We start from the raw sequence: 22,043 nt of genomic DNA, 5'->3' as shown, positions 1-22,043 counted from the left end.
AGGGTGCTCAACCCTTCTGGAAACCCTGGCCACCAGCTCCGTCCTCAGTCCGGCACATGGCTTTGGGCTTCCTGGTCGATGCACTCACTGGACGTCCGGGCTGGCTCTCTCAGGGCAGGAACCTTCTTCCATGGAAGCGACCACCAAGGCCAGAGAGGTGAAAGCCCCCAGAGTTGATGGGCACTCCCTCCTCACTCAGGATGCTGCCAACAGCAGCCGAGGTGGTGGATCCCACAGCGGTGTTCTGGGGGAAGGAGCTGAGGATGGGTCCGGGCAGGGTCACCACCACGGGAGATGGTTCAATAATCACCCGCGAGTCCTGGCACTGCCTGACACAGGGCTCGTTGCAGCTGTTGGCAAGTGGGGTTGGCCCACAGGGACGGCACAGATCGTAGCAGGACATGGCTGTGGGATGGATGTGCACCTGGGAGAGAGCAAAGGGAAAGCACAGGCACCATGTGAGCCACAGCCTCACAGCCTGCTCGGCAAGAGAGAAAACGCACAGGCTGGGGAGCAGGGACAGGCTGTGTAGGGACAGAGGGAGACTGAAGAGCCCTGGTCCCCAAGAGGGTCCTGCAAAGACAGACCAAGACCTTCTCCCACCTCCCGTGCTGGTGGCAAGGAGCCCAGGGTCAGGAACACAGCCAGAGAGGAAGGGTCCTGGTAAAAGATCTACCGGGGCCGTAAAACAACGAGAAGAAGAGAAAGGGAAGAGTGAGGCCAAGGCAGTTGTCACTCACCTTGTTCACCAAGGAGGAGGAGGCAAGAGAAGTGGATGAGGGAGCCTGCACCTGGACGGCCTTTTATACTGCTCTGGACTGCCCCAGGCCCACAGGCACCCTCTGAGCACATCTAATGTGTTTACCAACAACCTCATCTTGCATGTAAAGAACCACAATTAGAGAAATGGGGACAACGCTTATGTTCCCTGCAATGCTGCCTTTTCATTTCCCTGTTCATGACATGCCCGTCCAGCCACACAGGCTTCTTTCCAGTCACAGTATGAGAGGCCAAAACATTTCCTGGGGCCATGCCATGTCAGCAAAGGCAGATGATGCAGCCAGTGATGAAGACAGCTCCACCTCCCTAGCTGATGCCAGCCTCTTGCCCTCCAGGGCCTCACTCTAACCTCTTTCCTGGTGAATGAGATAATTCTCCTCACAACTCTGAAGCTTCAACCTGGCCAGCCACACATAACCATGGGCACCATCAGTGGCTTGCTCTCATGCTGTGCTCACTCACACTCTAGTAGGCATCACCTTCCCAGGCAGGGCACCTCTGCCTTTGGGCTTTGCACTCTCTCCCTGACACTGAGCTTTGCTCTCGGAACAAGTTTGGTGCCTCTTTTGACATCTTCCTCCTCTCCTTCATCCCAACTCTCCATAACTACCAGACAACCAGTGCTTAGGAATGAAGGCTATTTCCCTTCCAGCACTCTTTGATGTAGACCTCTGGCAAAGCTGGACACAGCCCAGTGACTAAGGAATGTGCTGGCCCATCAATACACACCTTTCTTACCACCCATGTCTTTGCCAAAACTTCAGTTTTCGACATCCAGACTGCTGGCACACCACGCATGACCAAATCCTTGGCAGCATTTCCACAGGACAACCACCTCTGCTCAGAACCAAGCAGGGTCCACGAGTCTTTGAAAGGACAGTCGGAGGAGCACAGCACCAGAGGTACCTCCTGCCTTACCTGAACCATGACATGAACAGCAGGACCAAAGCATTCCCTGTGTGGGAAGGAGGGACTAAGGACAGAGCTAGTGGGGTACCACTCCCTCAGGCTCCCCAGCTTGAGGCCTGCCTGGAGGGACAAAAGCATCACTGCTTGCAACCTCTCCAGGCACAGCCCGCACAGCACATGACTCAGGTTCCTGGAGGATTTGCTGTGTGTCCCTTCCAGGCACATGTCCCTTCAGGACAGAGCGACGCACAGTGAAGGACTCCACAACAGCAAATGTTTCTGACCACAAGACTGCTGCAGTGCAGGCAAAGATGGCTTTCCTTCTCACATGTAGACCCCACTAGACTTTCCGGGACCTGTCATCAATGCTACCCATCTCTTTTGGATGAGGGAGGACGATCCCTGTGTGTCCAGTCCCCTCCACTACCCATTTTGCACACCCTTGACCAACTCATACCCTTTGGGCCAAACCCTAGCAGAAGCCACACATTTGCATTACACAGTTGCCCCAGCTGCCACCTGTCCATTCAAATATTCTGAGACTCCTTCCACTTATAGGGATTGGAAGAACAGATTGGAATAGAGAAGGGCAAGGATTTATTCTGGGTCGTAACATGTGATCAGAGCCTTGGCATAGTGGGTGTTAGCCTGCACAGAAATGTCTTCCAGCAGGCTTGCCGCTTCGACTGGAATCCAGTAAGTAACCTTGCTTGTTGCTCACATATCCCTTGGGGGAGATCCTCACCACCCTTTTCTGAGAAAGGAAATACCACAGACCCCTCCACCACCCCATGTCCCTTCCATTCACCACAGCTCTTCTCGGCAGTCAGATCCTACAGGTACAAGAGAGGTCCACCATTGCACCTCATCCATCCACTGTGTATAGCATCCCATTTCCCCCTGCACAGCTTAGCTGGGCATAACTTCCTTCCAGGAGAGAAGGAACACGAGGACACACAAGCTACAATGCAGCATAAACTTTAATCAGTCTGAAGAGTGAATAAAAAGCAGTGCATGCTGGAAGGGACCCACTCCAGGCAGCTACAAGGGCACCTGACAGTCAGGCACCCCTTCACAGCACTGGAGCACACATCTTCCTCCCTCACACATCGGGAGAGGATGATGAGCAGGGAACCTCTCTGCTTGCTTCACAATGAACCTGTGGCACAGCACAGCAGGAGACAACAGGGACTCACGATGCGGAGAAGAAAGCAGGAGAAGAAGAAGACATCACGTGGCCGTGTTTCCAGACTGCACAGGATGGCACCTTGCTTCCATCCCTCCTCTGCAGGAGGGCACCAGGGTGCTCAACCCTTCTGGAAACCCTGGCCACCAGCTCCGTCCTCAGTCCGGCACATGGCTTTGGGCTTCCTGGTCGATGCACTCACTGGACGTCCGGGCTGGCTCTTTCAGGGCAGGAACCTTCTTCCATGGAAGCGACCACCAAGGCCAGAGAGGTGAAAGCCCCCAGAGTTGATGGGCACTCCCTCCTCACTCAGGATGCTGCCAACAGCAGCCGAGGTGGAGGATCCCACAGCGGTGTTCTGGGGGAAGGAGCTGAGGATGGGTCCGGGCAGGGTCACCACCACGGGAGATGGTTCAATAATCACCCGCGAGTCCTGGCACTGCCTGACACAGGGCTCGTTGCAGCTGTTGGCAAGTGGGGTTGGCCCACAGGGACGGCACAGATCGTAGCAGGACATGGCTGTGGGATGGACGTGCACCTGGGAGAGAGCAAAGGGAAAGTACAGGCACCATGTGAGCCACAGCCTCACAGCCTGCTCGGCAAGAGAGAAAACGCACAGGCTGGGGAGCAGGGACAGGCTGCTCGGGGAGGAAGAGAGGACTGGGATCCCCAGACCCTCAGGGGCATCTGATAAAAAGCCTAAGACTTTCTCCCACCTCCCCTCTCAGTAAAAGCTCCAGAGAAGCAAAGACTCAGTTGAGGCCAGAAGACAAATCGAAAAAGGAGAAAGTCAAGAAAAGGCGAAGGCAGTTGTCACTCACCTTGTTCACCAAGGAGGAGGAGGCAAGAGAAGTGGGTGAGGGAGCCTGCACCTGGACGGCCTTTTATACTGCTCTGGACTGCCCCAGGCCCACAGGCACCCTTTGAGCACATCTAATGTGTTTACCAACAACCTCATCTTGCATGCAAAGAACCACAATTAGAGAAATGGGGACAACGCTTATGTTCCCTGCAACGCTGCCTTTTCATTTCCCTGTTCATGACATGCCCGTCCAGCCACACAGGCTTCTTTCCAGTCACAGTATGAGAGGCTGAAACATTTCCGGGGCCATGCCATGTCAGCAAAGGCAGATAATGCAACCAGTGATGAGGAGAATTCCACCTCCCTAGCTGATGCCAGCCTCTTACCCTCCAGGGCCTGACTTCAACAATTCTACTAATGAAAGGTGTGTGTTTTCCTGCAACCCTAAATACAAAGCCAGTCTTAAAAAGAATTTTCTGTGACAGGAGTCTCATATATGTAACCTAACCTAATGCCTAACTCCACCCAATTTCGGTATAAATTTCCCAGTCACCTTAATATCCTGCAAGGTTTTAGGCTCAGCAGTTTAACATCAGGAGAAATCCATACACTTCTTTCCTTTATGTACCTTATCTGCAGAGTCCCAAGTAACCTCCCATCATTAGGAGAAAGATGTTTGAGAAGCAGAGACCCTCCTCTCCAACAAACACTCTCTGCTCTGCCCTGTGCCACCAGCAAAGGTCAGTTTTGGCATTTCCTAACAGTTCCTTCTTCATCACCAAGGCTACAAAACACTTATTCTTTGAGCCTACACGCTGAGTAACAGACACTGCAAAAAGTTTGGAAAGTTTTCCGTGAGACATCAAAACTCATTAGAAGTACTCATGTTCTGCCAATGTCAGAGGGAAGACACTGGAGCCAAGTAGATATCAGGATCTATTTTTCCTCTTCCCAAGCATTTCAGCACACTCAGACATGACGTTTCCCACTTGCCCAAGCTAGTCCCACAGTCAGTACCTATACTGAGGGTCTGCCCAAAGGCTCCGATGCCCTGCCACACCCTGCCCTGTCTGATCCTGTGCTGCAGATGCAGCCACCCTCCCCTGACACCGTCTTTTCACCCCACTGTCAGCTCAGCATGGCTCGAGAATGTCGATGGACAGTGCGGTTCCTGAGGGCCTTCCTGCGCAGCAGGGCACAGCAGGGTTGCTGGCAGCAGCTGCCTTTCAGGGAAGACAGGGCTTTAGCTATGGGGACAGGCACTGCAGGAGGTCCCACAGCATACAGGGCAGCACAGGAGGTGCCCCTCACGCTACATGAAGCAGGAATGAGAGGCACAGAGCAAAACATCACCTGTGGAGGACTAAAGCAGGTGGGAGGAAGAGATAGGCAGCTTGTCCTCTGCTACATCACTGACTACATGGGAAAGTCACACACCAGCAAGGTTACTTCATTCGCTCATGTAGGAGCCCTTGCAGTTCAGAGCAGAAAGACAGGAAGATAGAATGGCTGCAGCGTGGAGGGTTTCTTTCCTTCCTTCACCTGCTGTGCAGAGGACACAGAGGGACTCACCAAATGTCCGCGCTTCTGTGTCGTGAGCCAAAGGCGACGTGAACCCTCAAGCAGTGACTGTGCAGCACAGCCAGCATTGCAGAGTACTTCAGAAAAGGCCCTGAGGGGCACAGCAAGATGGTCTGGCAGCAGAAGTGAAGGGATACAATTCCTTGGGCATTTGTCACACAACACACACGTCTTGGAGCCAAGGCAGGCATCACAGGAGTTTCCTGAGAGGCACCACCAGTCTGGAGTTCAGCACAAAGGGTTCTGGGTGATATTGGGAAGGCTATATCCATGGAAAGGACAGTTGCCTCCAGGTAACCCTTTCACTAAGACACTCTCTCCAAGCCCCCACAAGGATAGCAGGTCAACACATGCCTTGAGCCACACCTTTCCCCTCTACAGCATCCCATTTCCCCTGAAGAGCGCAGCTGGGCAACCCAGCACACAAGGAACACGAGGACACTCAAGATACAATGCAGCATAAACTTTAATCAGTCTGAAGAGTGAATAAAAAGCAGTGCACGCTGGAAGGGACCCACTCCAGGCGGCTACAAGGGCACCTGACAGTCAGGCACCCCTTCACAGCACTGGAGCACACATCTTCCTCCCTCACACATCGGGAGAGGATGATGAGCAGGGAACCTCTCTGCTTGCTTCACAATGAACCTGTGGCACAGCACAGCAGGAGACAACAGGGACTCACGATGCGGAGAAGAAAGCAGGAGAAGAAGAAGACATCACGTGGCCGTGTTTCCAGACTGCACAGGATGGCACCTTGCTTCCATCCCTCCTCTGCAGGAGGGCACCAGGGTGCTCAACCCTTCTGGAAACCCTGGCCACCAGCTCCGTCCTCAGTCCGGCACATGGCTTTGGGCTTCCTGGTCGATGCACTCACTGGACATCCGGGCTGGCTCTTTCAGGGCAGGAACCTTCTTCCATGGAAGCGACCACCAAGGCCAGAGAGGTGAAAGCCCCCAGAGTTGATGGGCACTCCCTCCTCACTCAGGATGCTGCCAACAGCAGCCGAGGTGGAGGATCCCACAGCGGTGTTCTGGGGGAAGGAGCTGAGGATGGGTCCGGGCAGGGTCACCACCACGGGAGAGGGCTGGATCACCACCCGCGAGTCCTGGCACTGCCTGACACAGGGCTCGTTGCAGCTGTTGGCAAGTGGGGTTGGCCCACAGGGACGGCACAGATCGTAGCAGGACATGGCTGTGGGATGGATGTGCACCTGGGAGAGAGCAAAGCGAAAGCACAGGCACCATGTGAGCCACAGCCTCACAGCCTGCTCGGCAAGAGAGAAAACGCACAGGCTGGGGAGCAGGGGCAGGCTGTGTAGGGACAGAGGGAGACTGAAGAGCCCTGGTCCCCAAGAGGGTCCTGCAAAGAAAGACCAAGACCTTCTCCCACCTCCTGTGCTGGTGGCAAGGAGCCCAGGGTCAGGAACACAGCCAGAGAGGAAGGGTCTTGGTAAAAGATCTACGGAGGCCGTAAGACAAAGAGAAGAAGAGAAAGAGAAGAGTGAGGCCAAGGCAGTTGTCACTCACCTTGTTCACCAAGGAGGAGGAGGCAAGAGAAGTGGGTGAGGGAGCCTGCACCTGGACGGCCTTTTATACTGCTCTGGACTGCCCCAGGCCCACAGGCACCCTCTGAGCACATCTAATGTGTTTACCAACAACCTCATCTTGCATGCAAAGAACCACAATTAGAGAAATGGGGACAACGCTTATGTTTCCTGCAATGCTGCCTTTTCATTTCCCTGTTCGTGACATGCCCGTCCAGCCACACAGGCTTCTTTCCAGTCAGAGTATGAGAGGCCAAAACATTTCCTGGGGCCATGCCATGTCAGCAAAGGCAGATGATGCAGCCAGTGATGAAGACAGCTCCACCTCCCTAGCTGATGCCAGCCTCTTGCCCTCCAGGGCCTCACTCTAACCTCTTTCCTGGTGAATGAGGTAATTCTCCTCACAACTCTGAAGCTTCAACCTGGACATCCACACACAACCATGGGCACCATCAGTGGCTTGCTCTCATGCTGTGCTCACTCACACTCTAGTAGGCATCACCTTCCCAGGCAGGGCACCTCTGCCCTTGGGCTTTGCACTCTCTCCCTGACACTGAGCTTTGCTCTCGGAACAAGTCTGGTGCCTCTTTTGACATCCTCCTCCTCTCCTTCATCCCAACTCTCCATAACTACCAGACAACCAGTGCTTAGGAATGAAGGCTATTTCCCTTCCAGCACTCTTTGATGTAGACCTCTAGCAAAGCTGGACACAGCCCAGTGACTAAGGAATGTGCTGGCCCATCAATACACACCTTTCTTACCACCCATGTCTTTGCCAAAACTTCAGTTTTCGACATCCAGACTGCTGGCACACCACGCATGACCAAATCCTTGGCAGCATTTCCACAGGACAACCACCTCTGCTCAGAACCAAGCAGGGTCCACGAGTCTTTGAAAGGACAGTCGGAGGAGCACAGCACCAGAGGTACCTCCTGCCTTACCTGAACCATGACATGAACAGCAGGACCAAAGCATTCCCTGTGTGGGAAGGGGGGACTAAGGACAGAGCTAGTGGGGTACCACTCCCTCAGGCTCCCCAGCTTGAGGCCTGCCTGGAGGGACAAAAGCATCACTGCTTGCAACCTCTCCAGGCACAGCCCGCACAGCACATGACTCAGGTTCCTGGAGGATTTGCTGTGTGTCCCTTCCAGGCACATGTCCCTTCAGGACAGAGCGACGCACAGTGAAGGACTCCACAACAGCAAATGTTTCTGACCACAAGACTGCTGCAGTGCAGGCAAAGATGGCTTTCCTTCTCACATGTAGACCCCACTAGACTTTCCGGGACCTGTCATCAATGCTACCCATCTCTTTTGGATGAGGGAGGACGATCCCTGTGTGTCCAGTCCCCTCCACTACCCATTTTGCACACCCTTGACCAACTCATACCCTTTGGGCCAAACCCTAGCAGAAGCCACACATTTGCATTACACAGTTGCCCCAGCTGCCACCTGTCCATTCAAATATTCTGAGACTCCTTCCACTTATAGGGATTGGAAGAACAGATTGGAATAGAGAAGGGCAAGGATTTATTCTGGGTCGTAACATGTGATCAGAGCCTTGGCATAGTGGGTGTTAGCCTGCACAGAAATGTCTTCCAGCAGGCTTGCCGCTTCGACTGGAATCCAGTAAGTAACCTTGCTTGTTGCTCACATATCCCTTGGGGGAGATCCTCACCACCCTTTTCTGAGAAAGGAAATACCACAGACCCCTCCACCACCCCATGTCCCTTCCATTCACCATAGCTCTTCTCGGCAGTCAGATCCTACAGGTACAAGAGAGGTCCACCATTGCACCTCATCCATCCACCGTGTATAGCATCCCATTTCCCCCTGCACAGCTTAGCTGGGCATAACTTCCTTCCAGGAGAGAAGGAACACGAGGACACACAAGCTACAATGCAGCATAAACTTTAATCAGTCTGAAGAGTGAATAAAAAGCAGTGCATGCTGGAAGGGACCCACTCCAGGCAGCTACAAGGGCACCTGACAGTCAGGCACCCCTTCACAGCACTGGAGCACACATCTTCCTCCCTCACACATCGGGAGAGGATGATGAGCAGGGAACCTCTCTGCTTGCTTCACAATGAACCTGTGGCACAGCACAGCAGGAGACAACAGGGACTCACGATGCGGAGAAGAAAGCAGGAGAAGAAGAAGACATCACGTGGCCGTGTTTCCAGACTGCACAGGATGGCACCTTGCTTCCATCCCTCCTCTGCAGGAGGGCACCAGGGTGCTCAACCCTTCTGGAAACCCTGGCCACCAGCTCCGTCCTCAGTCCGGCACATGGCTTTGGGCTTCCTGGTCGATGCACTCACTGGATGTCCGGGCTGTCTCTCTCAGGGCAGGAACCTTCTTCCATGGAAGCGACCACCAAGGCCAGAGAGGTGAAAGCCCCCAGAGTTGATGGGCACTCCCTCCTCACTCAGGATGCTGCCAACAGCAGCCGAGGTGGAGGATCCCACAGCGGTGTTCTGGGGGAAGGAGCTGAGGATGGGTCCGGGCAGGGTCACCACCACGGGAGATGGTTCAATAATCACCCGCGAGTCCTGGCACTGCCTGACACAGGGCTCGTTGCAGCTGTTGGCAAGTGGGGTTGGCCCACAGGGACGGCACAGATCGTAGCAGGACATGGCTGTGGGATGGATGTGCACCTGGGAGAGAGCAAAGGGAAAGTACAGGCACCATGTGAGCCACAGCCTCACAGCCTGCTCGGCAAGAGAGAAAACGCACAGGCTGGGGAGCAGGGACAGGCTGCTCGGGGAGGAAGAGAGGACTGGGATCCCCAGACCCTCAGGGGCATCTGATAAAAAAGCCTAAGACTTTCTCCCACCTCCCCTCTCAGTAAAAGCTCCAGAGAAGCAAAGACTCAGTTGAGGCCAGAAGACAAATCGAAAAAGGAGAAAGTCAAGAAAAGGCGAAGGCAGTTGTCACTCACCTTGTTCACCAAGGAGGAGGAGGCAAGAGAAGTGGGTGAGGGAGCCTGCACCTGGACGGCCTTTTATACTGCTCTGGACTGCCCCAGGCCCACAGGCACCCTTTGAGCACATCTAATGTGTTTACCAACAACCTCATCTTGCATGCAAAGAACCACAATTAGAGAAATGGGGACAACGCTTATGTTTCCTGCAACGCTGCCTTTTCATTTCCCTGTTCATGACATGCCCGTCCAGCCACACAGGCTTCTTTCCAGTCACAGTATGAGAGGCTGAAACATTTCCGGGGAAATGCCACGTCAGCAAAGGCAGATAATGCAACCAGTGATGAGGAGAATTCCACCTCCCTAGCTGATGCCAGCCTCTTACCCTCCAGGGCCTGACTTCAACAATTCTACTAATGAAAGGTGTGTGTTTTCCTGCAACCCTAAATACAAAGCCAGTCTTAAAAAGAATTTTCTGTGACAGGAGTCTCATATATGTAACCTAACCTAATGCCTAACTCCACCCAATTTAGGTATAAATTTCCCAGTCACCTTAATATCCTGCAAGGTTTTAGGCTCAGCAGTTTAACATCAGGAGAAATCCATACACTTCTTTCCTTTATGTACCTTATCTGCAGAGTCCCAAGTAACCTCCCATCATTAGGAGAAAGATGTTTGAGAAGCAGAGACCCTCCTCTCCAACAAACACTCTCTGCTCTGCCCTGTGCCACCAGCAAAGGTCAGTTTTGGCATTTCCTAACAGTTCCTTCTTCATCACCAAGGCTACAAAACACTTATTCTTTGAGCCTACACGCTGAGTAACAGACACTGCAAAAAGTTTGGAAAGTTTTCCGTGAGACATCAAAACTCATTAGAAGTACTCATGTTCTGCCAATGTCAGAGGGAAGACACTGGAGCCAAGTAGATATCAGGATCTATTTTTCCTCTTCCCAAGCATTTCAGCACACTCAGACATGACGTTTCCCACTTGCCCAAGCTAGTCCCACAGTCAGTACCTATACTGAGGGTCTGCCCAAAGGCTCCGATGCCCTGCCACACCCTGCCCTGTCTGATCCTGTGCTGCAGATGCAGCCACCCTCCCCTGGCACTGTCTTTTCACCCCACTGTCAGCTCAGCATGGCTCGAGAATGTCGATGGACAGTGCGGTTCCTGAGGGCCTTCCTGCGCAGCAGGGCACAGCAGGGTTGCTGGCAGCAGCTGCCTTTCAGGGAAGACAGGGCTTTAGCTATGGGGACAGGCACTGCAGGAGGTCCCACAGCATACAGGGCAGCACAGGAGGTGCCCCTCACGCTACATGAAGCAGGAATGAGAGGCACAGAGCAAAACATCACCTGTGGAGGACTAAAGCAGGTGGGAGGAAGAGATAGGCAGCTTGTCCTCTGCTACATCACTGACTACATGGGAAAGTCACACACCAGCAAGGTTACTTCATTCGCTCATGTAGGAGCCCTTGCAGTTCAGAGCAGAAAGACAGGAAGATAGAATGGCTGCAGCGTGGAGGGTTTCTTTCCTTCCTTCACCTGCTGTGCAGAGGACACAGAGGGACTCACCAAATGTCCGCGCTTCTGTGTCGTGAGCCAAAGGCGACGTGAACCCTCAAGCAGTGACTGTGCAGCACAGCCAGCATTGCAGAGTACTTCAGAAAAGGCCCTGAGGGGCACAGCAAGATGGTCTGGCAGCAGAAGTGAAGGGATACAATTCCTTGGGCATTTGTCACACAACACACACGTCTTGGAGCCAAGGCAGGCATCACAGGAGTTTCCTGAGAGGCACCACCAGTCTGGAGTTCAGCACAAAGGGTTCTGGGTGATATTGGGAAGGCTATATCCATGGAAAGGACAGTTGCCTCCAGGTAACCCTTTCACTAAGACACTCTCTCCAAGCCCCCACAAGGATAGCAGGTCAACACATGCCTTGAGCCACACCTTTCCCCTCTACAGCATCCCATTTCCCCTGAAGAGCGCAGCTGGGCAACCCAGCACACAAGGAACACGAGGACACTCAAGATACAATGCAGCATAAACTTTAATCAGTCTGAAGAGTGAATAAAAAGCAGTGCACGCTGGAAGGGACCCACTCCAGGCAGCTACAAGGGCACCTGACAGTCAGGCACCCCTTCACAGCACTGGAGCACACATCTTCCTCCCTCACACATCGGGAGAGGATGATGAGCAGGGAACCTCTCTGCTTGCTTCACAATGAACCTGTGGCACAGCACAGCAGGAGACAACAGGGACTCACGATGCGGAGAAGAAAGCAGGAGAAGAAGAAGACATCACGTGGCCGTGTTTCCAGACTGCACAGGATGGCACCTTGCTTCCATCCCTCCTCTGCAGGAGGGCACCAGGGTGCTCAACCCTTCTGGAAACCCTGGCCACCAGCTCCGTCCTCAGTCCGGCACATGGCTTTGGGCTTCCTGGTCGATGCACTCACTGGACGTCCGGGCTGGATTTAGCAGGGCAGGAACCTTCTTCCGTGGAAGCGACCACCAAGGCCAGAGAGGTGAAAGCCCCCAGAGTTGATGGGCACTCCCTCCTCACTCAGGATGCTGCCAACAGCAGCCGAGGTGGAGGATCCCACAGCGGTGTTCTGGGGGAAGGAGCTGAGGATGGGTCCGGGCAGGGTCACCACCACGGGAGATGGTTCAATAATCACCCGCGAGTCCTGGCACTGCCTGACACAGGGCTCGTTGCAGCTGTTGGCGAGTGGGGTTGGCCCACAGGGACGGCACAGATCGTAGCAGGACATGGCTGTGGGATGGATGTGCACCTGGGAGAGAGCAAAGGGAAAGCACAGGCACCATGTGAGCCACAGCCTCACAGCCTGCTCGGCAAGAGAGAAAACGCACAGGCTGGGGAGCAGGGACAGGCTGTGTAGGGACAGAGGGAGACTGAAGAGCCCTGGTCCCCAAGAGGGTCCTGCAAAGAAAGACCAAGACCTTCTCCCACCTCCCGTGCTGGTGGCAAGGAGCCCAGGGTCAGGAACACAGCCAGAGAGGAAGGGTCTTGGTAAAAGATCTACCGAGGCCGTAAGACAAAGAGAAGAAGAGAAAGAGAAGAGTGAGGCCAAGGCAGTTGTCACTCACCTTGTTCACCAAGGAGGAGGAGGCAAGAGAAGTGGATGAGGGAGCCTGCACCTGGACGGCCTTTTATACTGCTCTGGACTGCCCCAGGCCCACAGGCACCCTCTGAGCACATCTAATGTGTTTACCAACAACCTCATCTTGCATGCAAAGAACCACAATTAGAGAAATGGGGACAACGCTTATGTTCCCTGCAATGCTGCCTTTTCATTTCCCTGTTCGTGACATGCCCGTCCAGCCACACAGGCTTCTTTCCAGTCAGAGTATGAGAGGCCAAAACATTTCCTGGGGCCATGCCATGTCAGCAAAGGCAGATGATGCAGCCAGTGATGAAGACAGCTCCACCTCCCTAGCTGATGCTAGCCTCTTGCCCTCCAGGGCCTCACTTTAAACTCTTTCCTGGTGAATGAGTGTCGTGGTTTTGTTTAGTGGGGGGGGGGCCTAAGGTGGTAGCTTCTGTAGGAAACTGCTAGAAGTCGCTCCCCTTTGTTCAGGGGACTTGGCCAGGCCTAGGGCGGACCCACTGCTGGCCAAGGCCGAGCCGATTGGTAGCAGAATGTCTCGTGATAACGCCTCTGCGATAACGTATTTAAGAATGGGAAAACAAAAAAAAGAGAGAGGAGAGAAGATGTGAAGGAGCTGAGCGGGGGCAGAGGCGCAGAGGGGGAGGCGCAGGCCTCATGGGCCTTGCAGGCCTCACCCTCTGGCCTCTCGCCAGGCAGCTGACTGGGCCCGACTCAGTCCAGCCTGGCTGCAAGAAGTGGAGAGGAGATGAGAAGTGAATAAGATGTAAAAAAAAGATCCTGAGAGACACCTACCAGCCTGTTGTGAGGAACGGCTGCAGACGCCAAGGTCAGTTCAGAAGGAGGGGGAGGAGCAATGCGGCTCCTGGCCAAGATTCCCCTGCAGCCTGTGGTGACAACCATGGTGGAGCAGGTTGTTCCCCTGCAGCCCATGGAGGTCCACGGAGGGGCAGAGATCCACCTGCAGCCCGTGGAGGACCCCACGCCAGAGCAGGTGGAGGCCTGAAGGAGGCTGTGGCCCATGGAGGGCCCGCTGGGACAGCTGTTCTAGAGGGACTGCACCCGTGGAAGAGATGACCCACGCCGGAGCAGTTCCACAAAGGACTGTGGCCCGTGGGAGGGACCCCACAATGGAGCAGGGGAGGAATGTGAGGAGTTCTTCCCCCAACCATGAAGCAGCGGCGTAAAACAACATATGATGAACTGACTGCAACCCCCATTCCCTCTTCCCCCCTGTGCCGCTCAGGGGGGGAAGGTAGTAGAGATAATGTTAAGCTTGGGAAGAGGGAGGGGTGGATGGAGGTTATCTTGTTCTCTGTCTCATTATCCTGCTGTTTGTAGTAATAAATGAATAGTTTTCCCCAAGTCGAGTCTGTTTTGCCCGTGACGGTAACTTTAAGGATTTCTCCCTGTCCTTATCTCAAACCTTGAGCCGTTTTTCCTTATATTTTCTCTCCCTATTCTCTCGGAGTGTGGGGGGAGTGAGAGAGAGACTGCGTAGTCTGGTCCGATCGGGGCTGAACTACGACAATGAGCTAATTCTCCTCACAACTCTGAAGCTTCAACCTGGACATCCACACACAACCATGGGCACCATCAGTGGCTTGCTCTCATGCTGTGCTCACTCACACTCTAGTAGGCATCACCTTCCCAGGCAGGGCACCTCTGCCCTTGGGCTTTGCACTCTCTCCCTGACACTGAGCTTTGCTCTCGGAACAAGTTTGGTGCCTCTTTTGACATCCTCCTCCTCTCCTTCATCCCAACTCTCCATAACTACCAAACAACCAGTGCTTAGGAATGAAGGCTATTTCCCTTCCAGCACTCTTTGATGTAGACCTCTAGCAAAGCTGGACACAGCCCAGTGACTAAGGAATGTGCTGGCCCATCAATACACACCTTTCTTACCACCCATGTCTTTGCCAAAACTTCAGTTTTCGACATCCAGACTGCTGGCACACCACGCATGACCAAATCCTTGGCAGCATTTCCACAGGACAACCACCTCTGCTCAGAACCAAGCAGGGTCCACGAGTCTTTGAAAGGACAGTCGGAGGAGCACAGCACCAGAGGTACCTCCTGCCTTACCTGAACCATGACATGAACAGCAGGACCAAAGCATTCCCTGTGTGGGAAGGGGGGACTAAGGACAGAGCTAGTGGGGTACCACTCCCTCAGGCTCCCCAGCTTGAGGCCTGCCTGGAGGGACAAAAGCATCACTGCTTGCAACCTCTCCAGGCACAGCCCGCACAGCACATGACTCAGGTTCCTGGAGGATTTGCTGTGTGTCCCTTCCAGGCACATGTCCCTTCAGGACAGAGCGACGCACAGTGAAGGACTCCACAACAGCAAATGTTTCTGACCACAAGACTGCTGCAGTGCAGGCAAAGATGGCTTTCCTTCTCACATGTAGACCCCACTAGACTTTCCGGGACCTGTCATCAATGCTACCCATCTCTTTTGGATGAGGGAGGACGATCCCTGTGTGTCCAGTCCCCTCCACTACCCATTTTGCACACCCTTGACCAACTCATACCCTTTGGGCCAAACCCTAGCAGAAGCCACACATTTGCATTACACAGTTGCCCCAGCTGCCACCTGTCCATTCAAATATTCTGAGACTCCTTCCACTTATAGGGATTGGAAGAACAGATTGGAATAGAGAAGGGCAAGGATTTATTCTGGGTCGTAACATGTGATCAGAGCCTTGGCATAGTGGGTGTTAGCCTGCACAGAAATGTCTTCCAGCAGGCTTGCCGCTTCGACTGGAATCCAGTAAGTAACCTTGCTTGTTGCTCACATATCCCTTGGGGGAGATCCTCACCACCCTTTTCTGAGAAAGGAAATACCACAGACCCCTCCACCACCCCATGTCCCTTCCATTCACCATAGCTCTTCTCGGCAGTCAGATCCTACAGGTACAAGAGAGGTCCACCATTGCACCCTCATCCATCCACCGTGTATAGCATCCCATTTCCCCCTGCACAGCTTAGCTGGGCATAACTTCCTTCCAGGAGAGAAGGAACATGAGGACACACAAGCTACAATGCAGCATAAACTTTAATCAGTCTGAAGAGTGAATAAAAAGCAGTGCATGCTGGAAGGGACCCACTCCAGGCAGCTACAAGGGCACCTGACAGTCAGGCACCCCTTCACAGCACTGGAGCACACATCTTCCTCCCTCACACATCGGGAGAGGATGATGAGCAGGGAACCTCTCTGCTTGCTTCACAATGAACCTGTGGCACAGCACAGCAGGAGACAACAGGGACTCACGATGCGGAGAAGAAAGCAGGAGAAGAAGAAGACATCACATGGTCGTGTTTCCAGACTGCACAGGATGGCACCTTGCTTCCATCCCTCCTCTGCAGGAGGGCACCAGGGTGCTCAACCCTTCTGGAAACCCTGGCCACCAGCTCCGTCCTCAGTCCAGCACATGGCTTTGGGCTTCCTGGTCGATGCACTCACTGGACGTCCGGGCTGGCTCTCTCAGGGCAGGAACCTTCTTCCATGGAAGCGACCACCAAGGCCAGAGAGGTGAAAGCCCCCAGAGTTGATGGGCACTCCCTCCTCACTCAGGATGCTGCCAACAGCAGCCGAGGTGGAGGATCCCACAGCGGTGTTCTGGGGGAAGGAGCTGAGGATGGGTCCGGGCAGGGTCACCACCACGGGAGGGGGCTGGATCACCACCCGCGAGTCCTGGCACTGCCTGACACAGGGCTCGTTGCAGCTGTTGGCAAGTGGGGTTGGCCCACAGGGACGGCACAGATCGTAGCAGGACATGGCTGTGGGATGGATGTGCACCTGGGAGAGAGCAAAGGGAAAGCACAGGCACCGTGTGAGCCACAGCCTCACAGCCTGCTCGGCAAGAGAGAAAACGCACAGGCTGGGGAGCAGGGACAGGCTGCTCGGGGAGGAAGAGAGGACTGGGATCCCCAGACCCTCAGGGGCATCTGATAAAAAAGCCTAAGACTTTCTCCCACCTCCCCTCTCAGTAAAAGCTCCAGAGAGGCAAAGACTCAGTTGAGGCCAAAAGACAAATCTGAAAAGGAGGCAGTCAAGAAAAGGTCAAGGCAGTTGTCACTCACCTTGTTCACCAAGGAGGAGGAGGCAAGAGAAGTGGGTGAGGGAGCCTGCACCTGGACGGCCTTTTATACTGCTCCAGACCGCCCCAGGCCCACAGGCACCCTTTGAGCACATGTAATGTGTTTACCAACAACCTCATATTGCATGCAAAACACCCCTACTACCAAAGTAGGCTTTAATTTTTTTACTTGCAAGGCTCCCTTTCCGTTTCCCCATTAATGGTAAGCCCATTCCACCCTAGAGCCTTCTTTCAAGTGACATAAATGATCAAAGATTTTCATGCAGAGCACTGTTGATTCACGTTTTTCAGACATTTATGATGATCTACTTGGAATGCAATGCATTTTTCATCCTCCGCCTGTCATTTTAGTCACTAACTTGTCTTTCACATGGTCATTTACAAATTAGTATAATGCAAGACTCAGCTACATAATTGGAAAATCGACAGGTTTTGCACAAATGTATGTGCAAATTCCCTGTATTTTTCTCTTTCTTAGGTTTGCACCACATATTTAATTTGAATCTCTCATTGAGAGTTAAATATTTTTTTAGATAAAAGCCTAATTTTGTCACATACTCTGCATAGTAGTGAATTTTTAGTGTGTCAGTCAAGATTAACCATTTTATTTCAGAAACCGTGTCACGGTTTTTAATTTATAGTGTCTCTACCTTCTAATTTGTAGAATCTCCAGCTACTTTTAATTCCCGACACACGAGATGATACCATCAGAAAGTTTTAAAAAAATATGTGTTCTTACAAGCCCACCTAACCCTTCAAGCCATTTTTAGAAATAATTTGCCCCTTCACCTTCTTCTGTGAAGACTCAAAGAGTGTTTTTTCCTTCCCTTCTTCCAATAGTATGCTGGTGTTCTTTTTGAGGATCTCATGTTTTCACATGCAGTCAGGAAATGGAGCAACAACTTGTAAGGAGAATCCTTTCATGACACCAGTCAGACTGAGAATTATCTGACCAAGCAGAGACAGAAAATTTTCAGACTTTATGGACTCATGTTCAAATTGTACAAAGACAATGAGTTACACAGGTCAGCTGTTTCCACCTGGCCAGATACTGAATTGCACATTCAATGTAACAATTAGTAATCCATTGTGATATTTCTAAAGCAAACTGGAATTGTTCTACAAAGCATTTCTCAGTGGAAACATAGTGTTCAGCATCTGATGTTGGATATGGGCTATTGGACAAGTTGCTTCCCTGGTCTAATTAGGGGTGTAATGTGCTAAGGTTTTACGTATGAGCACGTGAGAAGACTGCATCCATGCAATTGCTCGGTCACATACTTTCAGTGGATTTATTACCATACCCAAACACAGAAAACCAAATGCTTCATTCAGGTGGCGTGGCAAGCAATCATTTATACTACATTCAAATAATTTGAGTCAGTAATTTTGGCTAACCAAAGGAAGAAAAATGAAGAAAGACGGAAGCTGGATTTTTTTACACCGTGAAACATTTCTGAAGAGAGAAATGTTTAATTTCATTCATTAAAACAGAGCCTAATACATCACAACTACAGCAACACAAGAATTAAACTGTGGAGGGATAAAATTATCCACTCAGTGGATTTCCTACAAAACACCACACCTAGATTTGTGATTTTCTTTTTATTATTTTATTAATTCAGTACAGAGGAAAAAAAACACACACAAATTCATTGGGAACACATCCTGCGGTAATCATTGAGGTGGAATAAGTGATCAATTCCAGGATTAATGGAAATTTTTTTTATAAAATTCCATTTACCGCCATTACATACTTACAAGGCACTGAGGTGTGTCTGTCTGTGGATCCCTGGGGCTGTACAACAATACTGAAGCTTCTCCTTTGGGTTGTTTAAAGGAAAGAGCTTCAAAGTTTGTCCCAAATAGTCATTAATGGTTGAGACATACAAACTGTATACGCTATGTAAATATTGCAAGTATATGACAAAATTTAAATAGTTAAATGTCACTTGGATAATAACTTCACTTTAAATTTGAGAGACATGGTTACTTCCTAAGCAGGCAATATTTAATAGCTTCAGAAACCAGGGTTATTAATTTTTTCATTAAAAACTAGGATTGTATGTGTCATAATAATAACCTTTTATAAAACTTTTTATAAAACCCACAGTTCCCCTAAATTCTTATGACTAGATAATGCAGCAGCACTGGGCAATAAAATAAGGTTGGAATATGGGTATTTTGGAAATCACCAACAGAAATCATGTGGTTTCTCAAGCTCTGCCACAAGCTCTGGGCCTGTCCCTGCTGTTACCACAAAAGTGTGTTTTATACAAATCCTAAGTTATTGCTTCTCTCCCTTTGTCTTTCACAGCACGCCCTTCTCAGTGAAAAAAAAATAATTCCCTCAGCTCTACTAGAAGAAGACTAACTAAGTTCCCCACATGCAGAGCTAGAGCCATACGTCTGCTCCATATTCATAGCAAAAATCTGCATCCAGTGACCCTACCGTAAGTGGGCTCCTTCAGGCTGGACCAGGAAGGGGCTGAGACTTGCCACGATACTCCACTGCACTGAAAAGCCTGCTATAGTGTAATCACTTCTGTGTCAATGTGTTGTCTAGACAGAAACTGGTATTTTGTTTCTTATTCTTTAGAAAAGTACATTTCTGGCCATCCTAACCCTTCCTGATAGATACCCATCCTTCCTACACTCAAGCTTTGGTTGGTCTCTGGGACGCTTATTTGGGCACCAACCCTGATTAAAGGATCTGCCAGTAAGAATCAGAGTGAAAAGCTGCAGCCACCAAGGATGACAAAGACTTTTTTTCATCCCCACACAGCTCATCTTCGGGCTGTTGTGTCAAAAGCCGTGGCTGTCAGCCCACAGGACAAGCTAGTCAGGGAAAGTGTCTCACATACCCCGAGACCTGCCCTTCCCTACAGACAGATTTCCTCTCTGGAATTGTTTACCTGCTACTTGTTTTAATGCTCTGTTAGAGAAGAAAAATTTTTCTCTGTAAATCCTTCCTAAATTATGAGGTGTGTTGGAGGAATCCCTAGGGCAACAACTCTTATCAGGAAGCTCTGCGTCCTTCTTGGATTGAATGTCGTATCACAAGTATTCATTAATGATTTATACAGGCAGAGCGCTGTGTTATTATACTTAAAGTGTAGCATCGGCTTCAGACACCCATGAATTGAGTAATAATATTGCTATAAAATAAACAGATTAAAGTCATGTATGTCATTCCACTAATCAGCTCATGATTCCTTGCCTCATAATGTTTGGGGGTTTTTTTTTCCCCTCTACACTTCATTCATGTTAGATCCCATTCACCCCTTACAGTCTTGGGTGACCCTAGATCCCAGCAGATGCAAATAAATACCATTCCATAAATTGGTATGTCATTGCAATGATTTCTACCACGAAGGATAAAGCTTTATAATTCCCAGTCATAGAATCACAGACTGGTTTGGGTGTGAAGGGACCTTTGAAGCCCACCCAGCCCAACCCCTCTGCAAAGAGCAGGGACATCTCCAACCAGATCAGGTTGCTCAGAGCCCCGACCAACCTGGCTTTGAATGTTTCCAGGGATGGGGCATCCACCACCTCTCTGGGCACCCTGTTCCACTGTTCTACCACCCTCATCTTTCCCCTCAAATCATATTTAGCTGTGCTGCTCGTAAGGACATAAGACTGATGGGTTGGGAGCTGGTGTGCACTGCTTGGAAAGCATAAACAGACTTTTAAAATTACTGGTTACTTCTGGCTTCAAATTTGAAACAGCTCTGAGATGCCTCATTTTCAAGGCAAACGACTTCTAAAAATCTGTATCCTTTGAGGCATTGTGGCTTTGGCAACCAAAATCTCACCATTTTTCAGTTGGAGTAAACCTTAGATTTCACTGTAAAGCAGAAGTGGTTTGGGTGATTTCTTTTTAACTCTTTCTCCCTGGATGTCTCTCACAGGTCCAAAATCAGACTCATGGAGATCTTGGAGGAGGGATTACAGGGAGTCACTAAATAATACCAAAGATCATGGCCTTTACTTCAGTGACCTCTGTCATTGTCCATACCCAAAGAACCCGCATGCTTAGGGAAAGAAAGAGCATATTACCTGATATAGAGGGAGAAGGAATTTGTTTTTCTTTGCTCCTAATTTCAGTATTCTTGTACTCCAAAGAAGCCGGATCCTAAAAAAAAAAAAGAAAAAGAAAAAAGAAAAAACTTTCTTTGCAGATTTAATGTACAATCTGCTGAAACTATCCAAAGTTCTCTTTGGCCAAGATGTTGCCACTGCTGGTGTACCACCTTAGCTCATGGAAGACTGGGAGATTTCAGTATAAAAAGTATTCATGTTCCATTTTCTTTCTCTGAAAACAATTTAATTTTCTTAGTTGCTACTATTTTCCTTTTTTAAATAATTAATTCAACCTATGGTCCTCCTCTTTTAAATTATTCCTGTAAAGCAGATGTCTTTGTAAAGATCCAGAAGCAATGCCAGCCATTGGGAACAGCCTGCGGAAGTTTCAGATTAAAGGATTTCAAAGCACTTTTGCAAACTCTTATTAATTATTCATACACACAAAACACTTATTATCATATTTTAAGTATCCAGCATGATTGCAGTGTTTTAAAATAGAGCTTCAAAGTCACCTTGAAATATGTGTCAAGGTTATTAATGCACATCCTCCAGTTAGGTATTAAGGTGCTTGCATCACAAGACGTTTTTGAGTCGCGTTTGAAAAGCAGCTTTGCACTGCTGCCAGGTTTCTCAGAATAGGCAACTGATGAAACTTCTTGCAGAGAAACGCTGAACCTTCTCAGACAACACTGATTTCTCAGAAATTACACAAACCTGCACTTGCTCAAGTGTTATGCATGTGAAAATAGAGATTAATTGTATAAGTATGCATGACCTCTGCATCTTGTTTAATTTTGTTTGCATTGAGGGGAGGGCTTTCACGAAGAGCGGAGCTACTCCTGTTGATAAAAGAATAACAAAATAAAGATCCCTTATTAACACTCTTAGTAAAAACTCAGAGGAGTCAGGAGAACTATTTGAGAAAGGATTAGGCACTTGTACATCTCTAATGAAAGAACGGGAGCAGAACGTGAAGGTTAGAAAATGTGCCAATGGGGCTAGT

General features: G+C 50.6%; 6 protein-coding genes across 6 annotated transcripts; all 6 read right to left on the bottom strand.

Annotated features, from left to right (window-relative positions):
• Positions 1-109: 109 nt before the first annotated feature.
• LOC147597209 (feather beta keratin) lies at positions 110-403 on the bottom strand. Its single transcript, XM_086768180.1, has one exon. It carries the CDS (start codon positions 401-403, stop codon positions 110-112), a length of 294 nt encoding a protein of 97 aa, XP_086624306.1.
• A 2,695-nt stretch (positions 404-3,098) lies between these two features.
• LOC147597208 (feather beta keratin-like) lies at positions 3,099-3,392 on the bottom strand. The gene has a single exon (XM_086768184.1). It carries the CDS (start codon positions 3,390-3,392, stop codon positions 3,099-3,101), a length of 294 nt encoding a protein of 97 aa, XP_086624310.1.
• Positions 3,393-6,153: 2,761 nt separating this feature from the next.
• Positions 6,154-6,447, bottom strand: LOC147597207 (feather beta keratin-like). The gene has a single exon (XM_086768179.1). It carries the CDS (start codon positions 6,445-6,447, stop codon positions 6,154-6,156), a length of 294 nt encoding a protein of 97 aa, XP_086624305.1.
• Positions 6,448-9,142: 2,695 nt separating this feature from the next.
• Positions 9,143-9,436, bottom strand: LOC147597206 (feather beta keratin-like). The gene has a single exon (XM_086768183.1). The coding sequence runs from the start codon at positions 9,434-9,436 to the stop codon at positions 9,143-9,145; it is 294 nt and encodes a 97-aa protein (XP_086624309.1).
• A 2,759-nt stretch (positions 9,437-12,195) lies between these two features.
• LOC147597205 (feather beta keratin) lies at positions 12,196-12,492 on the bottom strand. Its single transcript, XM_086768176.1, has one exon. It carries the CDS (start codon positions 12,490-12,492, stop codon positions 12,196-12,198), a length of 297 nt encoding a protein of 98 aa, XP_086624302.1.
• A 3,843-nt stretch (positions 12,493-16,335) lies between these two features.
• Positions 16,336-16,629, bottom strand: LOC147597204 (feather beta keratin-like). The gene has a single exon (XM_086768188.1). It carries the CDS (start codon positions 16,627-16,629, stop codon positions 16,336-16,338), a length of 294 nt encoding a protein of 97 aa, XP_086624314.1.
• Positions 16,630-22,043: the final 5,414 nt, after the last annotated feature.

Source organism: Chlamydotis macqueenii, chromosome 28 (genome assembly GCF_036417535.1).
Source record: "Chlamydotis macqueenii isolate bChlMac1 chromosome 28, bChlMac1.mat, whole genome shotgun sequence".
NCBI classification, from domain to species: Eukaryota; Metazoa; Chordata; class Aves; order Otidiformes; family Otididae; genus Chlamydotis; species Chlamydotis macqueenii.
Note: the sequence above shows the minus strand (reverse complement) of the source record. Positions and strands in the feature narration are given on the sequence as shown.

Bases quoted from the DNA above. Each gene is read 5' to 3' on its own strand.
- LOC147597209 (XM_086768180.1), bottom strand. From the start codon at position 403: ATGTCCTGCTACGATCTGTGCCGTCCCTGTGGGCCAACCCCACTTGCC.
- LOC147597208 (XM_086768184.1), bottom strand. From the start codon at position 3,392: ATGTCCTGCTACGATCTGTGCCGTCCCTGTGGGCCAACCCCACTTGCC.
- LOC147597207 (XM_086768179.1), bottom strand. From the start codon at position 6,447: ATGTCCTGCTACGATCTGTGCCGTCCCTGTGGGCCAACCCCACTTGCC.
- LOC147597206 (XM_086768183.1), bottom strand. From the start codon at position 9,436: ATGTCCTGCTACGATCTGTGCCGTCCCTGTGGGCCAACCCCACTTGCC.
- LOC147597205 (XM_086768176.1), bottom strand. From the start codon at position 12,492: ATGTCCTGCTACGATCTGTGCCGTCCCTGTGGGCCAACCCCACTCGCC.
- LOC147597204 (XM_086768188.1), bottom strand. From the start codon at position 16,629: ATGTCCTGCTACGATCTGTGCCGTCCCTGTGGGCCAACCCCACTTGCC.